The 8,857-nt window shown below is 49.7% G+C and overlaps 1 protein-coding gene across 1 annotated transcript; it reads right to left on the bottom strand.

Moving 5' to 3' along the window:
* Positions 1-5,809: 5,809 nt before the first annotated feature.
* LOC137838457 (uncharacterized) lies at positions 5,810-6,178 on the bottom strand. The gene has a single exon (XM_068647701.1). The coding sequence runs from the start codon at positions 6,176-6,178 to the stop codon at positions 5,810-5,812; it is 369 nt and encodes a 122-aa protein (XP_068503802.1).
* Between the last annotated feature and the right edge of the window lie 2,679 nt (positions 6,179-8,857).

Here is an 8,857-nt window from a genome sequence, read left to right as displayed (position 1 = left end):
GTGTTCTTGAGGGGATCAAGATCAACAATCTTAGTGTTGGTGTGTTGACCAAGGAGAGTGTGTTTCTTGAGGTGTTCAAGGTCATTCTCTTGGTTGTTGTGTAAGTGATCAAGGTGTGGTTGCTTAGTGGATTTCCTCAGGGTTCTGAGAAGACTGGATGTAGCTCTGGGTTTGGAGTGAACCAGTATAAACAATTGTGTACAATCTCTCTATCTCTAACTCTTTAAATTCAGTTTATTTTGTTGTTTGCTGGTATAAACAACCGATTGTTTCTGCGAAACAACCGATTGTTTTTCTCGTACTACAACTTTTGCTTGCTGTTTTGGCGAACTGAATTTCTGAATCAATTGTTTCCTGAGATAAATTTATTCTTGTTTGAAAAGATTGTGAAAACCCTCTTTAAACAATTCACCCCCCCTTTAGTTTAAAGCCATCTTTTCTTACACTTCGGCCAACCCCCTCTGTGGACATCTTCCTCCATTTCTTCGAGGTCAAGAAGCAAGGGAAGAGCCTCTGGGTCAGCTTCAGTGGCATCTCCGGGAGGATCCTGATATCTCTGTTCCAACAATCCTACAAGGGATGGAGGGGCAAGTTCTTCAAGGTGTGTTGCACTGAACACGACCGTACTGCACTAGATGGGTTCCCCTTGTACTGGGTGCAAAAGCTAAAACTGACCAAGCCCAAAACATTGGATGAGCTACCCTCGACTGATCGAGAAGTTTGCCAGATTTTGGCCAGCGTGGGGGTCTTAGATACGACCGAGTTGATAGCACGCGAATACAACTCTGAGGCCCTCACTGAATACCTTAGTATGGGAACTACTCCCCACTTATCTTTCTTGATTTCTGCTTATGCTAGTTTCTACTCTTGCTCGTATATGAATTGTCTGTTTGCTTCATGCTTTGACTGGTCTTATGCCTAACCTCTGCTTTGTTTGCTTCCTTGGTGCAGATTCAAAAATGGACATTGGCAAAAGCATGAGGCTTGGCAAAGCTTTGGCATCCCGAGGCAAGACCACACATCCAAGGGAGCCGAGGACCCCACACATGCGGCCTCTGAACCTATTCCTCCAACTTCTCCAACATCCCACTCCCAAAACTTTCCCAACACAACACCTATCCAAGATCTTCCCTTTCCAAATGCCACCCACAATCCTAGCTCTCCACCTCCCATCGCGGCCGTGCCCCTCACCATGGTCGAGACTGCAACCACACCAGCCCCCCTGGACAAAGGCAAAGGGGTGGTGGTGGTCCCTTCCGAAGATGACGAGGACACCGAGGATGGGCAAGTCTTCAAAAGGAGGAAGACCACCAAGGTCGTCACCTCCACCTCTTCCTCCAACCATGGTGCTGAGTCCTTGAGGGAGCACCCTCCAACCGCTACTTCGACGCCCCATCAACTGGATTTAGAGGGTGGGGTTGAGTCTGAGCCCATACCTACCCCTACACCGGCTCCAGAGCTTCCCCAACCAGTCCAAGAATTACTGAGGGGCTACTTGCGTCGGGCGATGCCAGGGGGCCCATCTGAAGAGGCAAAAAAGGAGAGTATGGCCTATTATCTTGAGGCGTTCCTTGCTTGCGCCAACTCTTGGCGTGACCAGGCTAGAGCCAAGGCCAGTGATCTCTCAACTCTTCAGGCTCTTGAAAAAGAGTTGGCTTCCCTGAAGGAACAAAAGCAGATCCCGGAGCGTCATTGGGCTCGTCAAGAGGAATCCTACAAGGACTCCTTGAAGGAGGCTCAGAAGGCGGAAGACGCCGCCAACAAAAGACTCCACGAAGCTGGGCAAACCTACGCTGAACTACTGGCGCAAACTGTGCCTCTTCGTGTGGAGATCGCTGAGCTTAAAGACGCCGTTGAAACCTCCAAAACCAAACAGAAGAACCTCGAGGACCGTTGTGTCATTCAAGAGGTAAAATTGGGCGAGACTGAGGCGGCGCTCGATGCCAAGACTAAAGCCTTCGACTTGCTGGAAGCTGAACTTGCAAAACTCCGGGCTGAGAGGGACGAAGCTTTAGCAGCTAAAGACAAGGAGCTAGCCTCACAAGCCGAGCGCTTTGGAAAGGCGGAGAAAGAGCTAATCGACGATGCCGCAAGTGCCTTTGCTGATGGGTTCACAGAGGCCCTAGCCCAAGTGGCTTGTGCAAACCCAGGGATCGACACGTCTAGCTGCGGCCCTCTCAACCACATCGTCGAAGGCAAAGTCGTAAACTTAGAGATTCCTGAGGATTAACCTCCTTTCTGACTTTATAACTTCATAAACGCTTATTTCTTTGTACCGCTACGTTTGAATATAATTGATCACCTTATCTTCGTATTCTTACTAGTGCTTCTCTTCTTTTACTACTTGGTAATCGTGCCTGTGCTTTATCTTTGTGTCGGCCATTGCCTTCACTTGCTCCGCGAATTCCTTCTGCTTCTTTAACTCGTAATAAACTTTTAGCTTGATCTTTACTTACCCTTCGTGGCCCTGAGGCACCTACCACCGAAGGTGTTAATGGCCTCGTCATCGCTTAAAGATGAAGGAGGGCACATCTCCTCTATTGCCTCGATATCGCTCGAGGGCGAAGGAGGACTTAACTCTTCAGGCCTCGACATCGCTCAAAGGCGAAGGAGGACTTATCTTTGTCGAAGCCTACTTACTCGTGCTGGGTGCCCACACTCAAGGAGAGACCTGCTGAACGCAAGGTCGTTTCGTCCTTAGCGTGTCTAGACACTTGGGACAAAGTTGCGCTTTGGTGCCCACGCCTGAGGAGAGGCCTGCTGGAAGCAACGCCGTATCGTCCACGGGGTGTCTAAACACCAAGGCGACTGGTCCTTATCTGATGAGAATCAAGTAAAGGAGGATTTTATTAATGAAGGAAGAGGCCATTCACCATCACACTTGAAGTTCTTCCTTCTAGTCTTCTCAAAATTAAAAGAAGACATAAAATAAAGAGAGGCCCAAGCCCAAAGCCCAAGCCCAAGCCCAAGTCCATCCTATAAAGGGCAAGGCCAAGTATTAAATAATAAAGAATATTGTTGAAGGTGCTTAGAGGGAAACTGATCCGGTCGGTCATCGGTAGTCGATGACGTCAACAGAAGACAACCACGTGGACCACTCGCAGGGTGACACGTGGACCAGGTGACAGATAGAACAGGGTGAACGTGATCGGTTGTCAGTAACCAAGTGACCACCGACAGATCAGGCGGCAGAGAGGTCAGGGGACAGATCACCCAGAACGGTGATCGGTGGTCAGTAACCAAGTGGCCACCAACAGACCAGTTCCCAGATGAACGCCTGGGGGCAGAACGCGAGAAGCAATAGAGCACTGATCAGTCAACGGGTGTATGGTCATCGGGGTCTCGTGTTATACGCAGTTAAACTGGGACTGAGGTTCCCAGCGAGAGCATTACGCACGGACCTCGCATGAGCACATCTCAGGGAATCGTGCACGAGAGTGGCCTGAGGGACCTAGTAAACCGGTCAGTGATTGGTTATTCCCTCAACCCATTACGTGCGTGACACTGTGAAAGGTAAGCCGTTTACGCAGAGAGCAACGCTTGGTGAGTGTGCCTAGACCAGCCACACCTGGCGTTCTCCTGAGAGTATGCGATTTACCCAGATGGAAGAAATATGCTAAGTTACTCCGCAAGGGAATAACTTAGCACACAAAGAGAAGCGCTAGAGCCCTTCAAGTAGTGACACGTGTATGGTTAGATGTGAGTCGCATGCCTCCACGTGTCATCATCTGAGAAGGGCGCGGTCAGATAAAGGTGCACTCCGTACCGCTAAAGGTACAGACAAGCGCAGCCAAGCGCAGAGACGCGCAGACATGCACAGACACTCACACTCTACTGATTCTGGAGGTACGTTGTCTCAGAAAAGCATAACAGGGTTCTGACACATGCCAGAGGGGCATAACAGAATTCTGTTAGGCCCAGATACAGAGAGAGGCATAAAAGAGAATCAGGGTGAGATTCAGAAAAAAGAGAAAAAAAGAGAGCAAGAGTTTTCACACACACTACTAGTTTTTCTCATTGGTGGTTCTGTGATCTAACTTGATCGTCGGAGTGCAAACGGCCGCTAGAGGCGCCGTCTGTGTGTTTTGCAGGTCACGTTTGGAGATCCTAGAGAAGGTTCTGAGGGTGATTTTGCAGATAACACAGTCGCGTAGACGGGGCAGAGAGAGCTGCGAAGCGATTCCTCCACGCTCGAGTTGTCGACAGGATCAGAAACATTAGAAACCTCTATTGTTAAAGCATCTTTTAGTCTTTAGTTAAGAGTCTTAGGGGGGGGGTGTTAGTAGATAGGTGTAGGAGTAAATAAGGAGGTGCCAAAGTGAGAGAAGAGATCACACCTTCCTCATGCTTTGTTTTAGGGGCAAATTCTAGAAGCCTTTTTAGGAGGGAGTTTTTGAATTTGTGTAGCTTACATTTGAGCACCTTAGGTTATAAATAGAGGTGCTCTCTTTGTAAATTTGAGATTGGAATTAATCTAAGAAAACTCTACTCAAATTTTGAGTGATCATTGGAGAGCTTTTGAGCCTTCTTCTCTAGTCTTATCTTGATGGATCCATGGAGTCCTCAAGTGGCGGCAGCACTCTCATCTAGGAGCATTCCACACTTCTAGTGGTGAGATCATCCAACATCCTTCCATCTTCATGAGCAATTCTTCTCTCCTTCCTTTCTCCTCTTTCAATTGTTTTTTGTTAACTTGTGTTCTTGAGTTTTGGTTTGGTATTCTTGCTGTTTTTATGAGTTTTTGGTTCGGCAGTTTTATAATTCTGTCCATTCATCTTGTTCCTTTGTTTTTCTAGCTCATTTGTTCGGTTCAATTCATTCCTTAAGTAATATGTTCGGTGCAATTGCATTTTCTTCCACTTTAATCGGTTCAATTTGACTATAATTGGAACATCCAAATGAGTTTGGGATTTGGTACTAGTTTTTGGTGAGTTCTTGTCTTAGAACAATGATCCAACTCTAAGAAAAGTGCCTCTATAATGTCCAACTCAAGGTGATTCCTAAGAAGGTCAAGAACCTTTCTCTATGAGGCTATTGGAATCACATCATTATCTCTGCGCACTTGGTGCCCACGCCCGAGGAGAGGTCTGCCTGAAGGCAGCGCTGTTTCGTCCCTGGTGTGTCTAAACACACCAAGGCGATTAGTGTACTTGGTGCCCACGCCCGAGGAGAGACATGCTGAAAGAAGTGTCGTATCGTCCCCGGTGTGTCTAAACACCAAGATTACCAGGGACTTGGCGATTACGCCTAAGGAGAAGGTTTCCCGAAGGATGGCGCTTCTCCTACATGGCGTGTATCTGCACCAAGTCGCCTGGTTCTCCATTGCTCCGAACCTCCTCACTGCCCGATGCCCACACTCGAAGGAGGCGCCCCTCGCCACTTCCTTGCGAGGTGTCTAGACATCAGACATCGGGGCTAGCCGTTCTTACATGGGGAGGGTGCGTCCCGAAGGAATCCGTTAACCCCTGCCCAGGGACTAGACGCCCGGATTTAACTATGCTATGCGTACCTTTCAAACTTGACACCCATGCTCGAAGAGTGCGCTCCCGCCACTTTTTTTGGGGTGTCTTCACGTCCAAGGTGGCGGGTTCGCTTCTTAATGAACCGCACCCTTTTCTTTTAACGTTTCTTTACATTGTGAGAAAGGGAAATTCGAGACAATGTATGCTTAAACTGCTTTTTACTTTGGTGACCTCATTAAAAAACCCCCGAGAGGGAAAAATAGTGTCCCTTTTAAACTATGTTCTACATAAAGTTTTTAACTAAAGTAAAACTTCAAATTAGCTGCGTTACAGGTGCGTTCCAGGCTTCAAATTAGCTCCAGAGTTTCAAGCCTATACGATCCGTTCCCCTTAGCCTCGGTCACTCTAAAGGGCCCAATCCAATTGGGCGACAACTTGTTTTCTAACTCGTACGGATGAGCCTTGCGCATGACGAGATCCGCCACCTGGAACTGGCGAGGCCTCACCTTGGAGCTGTACTGGCGCTCCACCCTTCTCTTCACCGCCTCAGCCTTTATTCTCGCCTCCTCCCTGACCTCGTCCAACAGGTCCAAATTCACCCTCCTTTCCTCGTTGGACTCCTCTGCCACAAAGTTCTGGAAACATGGTGAGCTCTCGTGAATCTCTACCGGGATCATCGCATCTGATCCGTACACGAGGCTGAAAGGCATCTCCATGGTGGAGGTCTGGGGCGTGGTGTGATAAGCCCACACTATCCTTGGTACTTCCTCTGCCCAGACTCCCTTGGCTTTTTCAAGCCTCCTCTTCAATCCTCTCAACAAGATTCTATTTGCAGACTCCACCTGTTCGTTCGTCTGGGGGTGCTCGACTGATGCGAACACCTGTTTGATGCCTAATTATGCACTCAACTTCCCAAGTTGCTGGCTCGCAAATTGAGTACCGTTATCCGAGACCAGACGCCTCGGCACACCGAACCGACACACAATGTTTTTCCAAACAAAGTGTTGTACCTTTTGTGCAGTAATCTGTGCCACTAGTTCTACTTCTATCCACCTTGTGAAGTACTCGATGGCTACTATCAAGTACTTCATCTGCCTTATCGCCAGTGGGAAAGGCCCCAGAATGTCAATTCCCCAAGTGTGGAAAGGCCACGGGCTGTAAATTGACCTCAGCTCCTCTGGCGGCGCCTTGTGCCAATCGGCGTGTAGTTGACACTGCTTGCACCGCTGGGCGTACCCTACGCAATCTTGCCTTACAGTTGTTCAATAAAAGCCTGCACGTTCTTGGATGCTAACGATCTCCCCCCCACGTGGCTTCCACAAATTCCTTCATGAAGTTCAGCCATTATCTTAGTGCATTCATCTCCACTTACACACGTCAAGATTGGGTGTGTAAACCCATGCCTAAATAACGTCCCGTCCACCAGGGTATACCTTGCATAATTTTTTTTCACCTTCTTGCCCTCTTCTGGCTCCGCTGGGAGGATCCCATCTGCAAGGTAGCGTCTGTAGGGGGTCATCCACGTGTCTCCTTCTTCCAGGGCGCACACCTGCATGAAGTCCCCTTCTGCGGGCGAGGCCGCATAGACACTTACGCTAGGGGCTCTCGCCGTCCCCTGAGTTAAAGACCGATGCCTCTCCGGCTTTCCCTTGGACGTACTGATCTGGAGGACATCCACTCTGTTATCTGCTACATACTTTCGCGGCGCCTTGAGGGTCTCCTGGATGACGGCCCTCTGCCTTCCCCCCTTGCCTGAGCTGGTCAGCTTGGCGAGCAGGTCAGCACGGGCATTTTGCTCTCTCGGGACGTGCACCAACTCAAACGCCGCGAACGCCATCTGCGGGTCCTTTACTTGATATTCCCCTGTCACATGCCCCGTGACCAGTAGCGAGTCACTCTTCGCCAAGAGGCTTCGCGCACCCATCTCCTTGGCTAAACGCATTCCTGCGATCAGGGCCTCGTACTCTGCTTGGTTGTTGCTTGCCTTGAAGGCAAACCGCAGGGCTTGCTCAATCAACAACTCATTGGGCTCCTCCAAGACTATCCCGACGCCACTTCCCTGCTGATTCGAGGATCCGTCTACTGATAACAACCACTGGGAATCAAGCTCCACTTCCTGTTGGGCGCCTCCTGGTGAGAGCTCTGCGACTAAGTCTGCATAAATCTGTCCCTTGATGGATCCCCTGGGCTCGTATACTATATCAAACTCGGAAAGCTCCACCGCCCAACGAACCATCCTTCCAGCGATATCTGACTTCTGCAACACCTTGTGGATGGGGAGATCCGTCATCACCACCACCGTAAAACTATGGAAATAGTGGCGGAGCCTCCTGGTAGAGAATACTACTGCCAGGGCTGCTTTCTCCAAAGATTGATACCTCATCTCCGGGCCCTGCAAGGCCTTGCTCACGAAGTATATAGGCTTCTGCACCTGATCCTGCTCTTGAACCAGCACATAGCTGATGGCCCACTCCGTTACTGCGAAATACAAGCGGAGGGGCACGCCTGCTTGGGGCTTACACAACACAGGACGCGTCGCCAGGTACTCCTTCAGCCCGAGAAAAGCTGTCTCATACTCTTCTGTGCGCACGAAGCGGCTGTTCCTCTTCAGGCATTGGAAATATGGGTGGCCCTTATCTCCACCAGCTGATACGAACCTTGACAGGGCCGCCATGCGCCCCGTCAACTGCTGCACTTCTTTTACTGAGGCTGGGCTCCTCATGGCGATGATTGCTGCGCATTTATCGGGGTTCGCCTCTATTCCCCGCTCAGTGAGCATAAAACCTAAAAATTTTCCCGCCTCAACCCCAAAAACGCACTTCTCTGGGTTCAGCTTGAGGCAGTACTTAGCTATCGTGGCAAACAGCTCTTCCAGGTCAGCTGTGTGTCGCCCTCTCTCCTGGGAGGTCACCACCATGTCATCAACATAGGCCTGCACGTTTCTACCTAGCATAGGTGCAAGGATTCTATCCATCAATCTCTGGTAGGTGGCGCCTGCATTCTTCAACCCGAATGGCATGACCTTGTAGCAGTAACTACACGTCTCGGTCATAAACGCCATTTTGCTCTCATCATGTGGATGCATCTTGATGTGATTGCACCCCGAGAATGCATCCAAGAAACTCAGCATTTGGAAGCCCGAAGCGCTGTCCACCAACGCGTCGATGCTGGGCAGAGGATACGAATCCTTGGGGCACGCCTTATTCAAATCTGTGAAGTCTACGCACATCCTCCACTTCCCATTTGCCTTCTTCACTAAGACCACATTGGCCAGCCACTCAGGGTACTTTATCACCCTGATGTGTCCGGCGCTCAACAACTTCTTAGTCTCTTCCTGTATCACGATACGCCTCTCCTCATTGAACTTCCTCCTTCTTTGTCGCACTGGGCGGACC

This window comes from Phaseolus vulgaris, chromosome 4 (assembly GCF_000499845.2).
Source record: "Phaseolus vulgaris cultivar G19833 chromosome 4, P. vulgaris v2.0, whole genome shotgun sequence".
Lineage (NCBI taxonomy): Eukaryota > Viridiplantae > Streptophyta > Magnoliopsida > Fabales > Fabaceae > Phaseolus > Phaseolus vulgaris.
Note: the sequence above shows the minus strand (reverse complement) of the source record. Positions and strands in the feature narration are given on the sequence as shown.

What these genes read in the sequence shown, in the direction of transcription:
- LOC137838457 (XM_068647701.1), bottom strand. Translation starts at nt 6,178, where the DNA reads ATGGAGATGCCTTTCAGCCTCGTGTACGGATCAGATGCGATGATCCCG.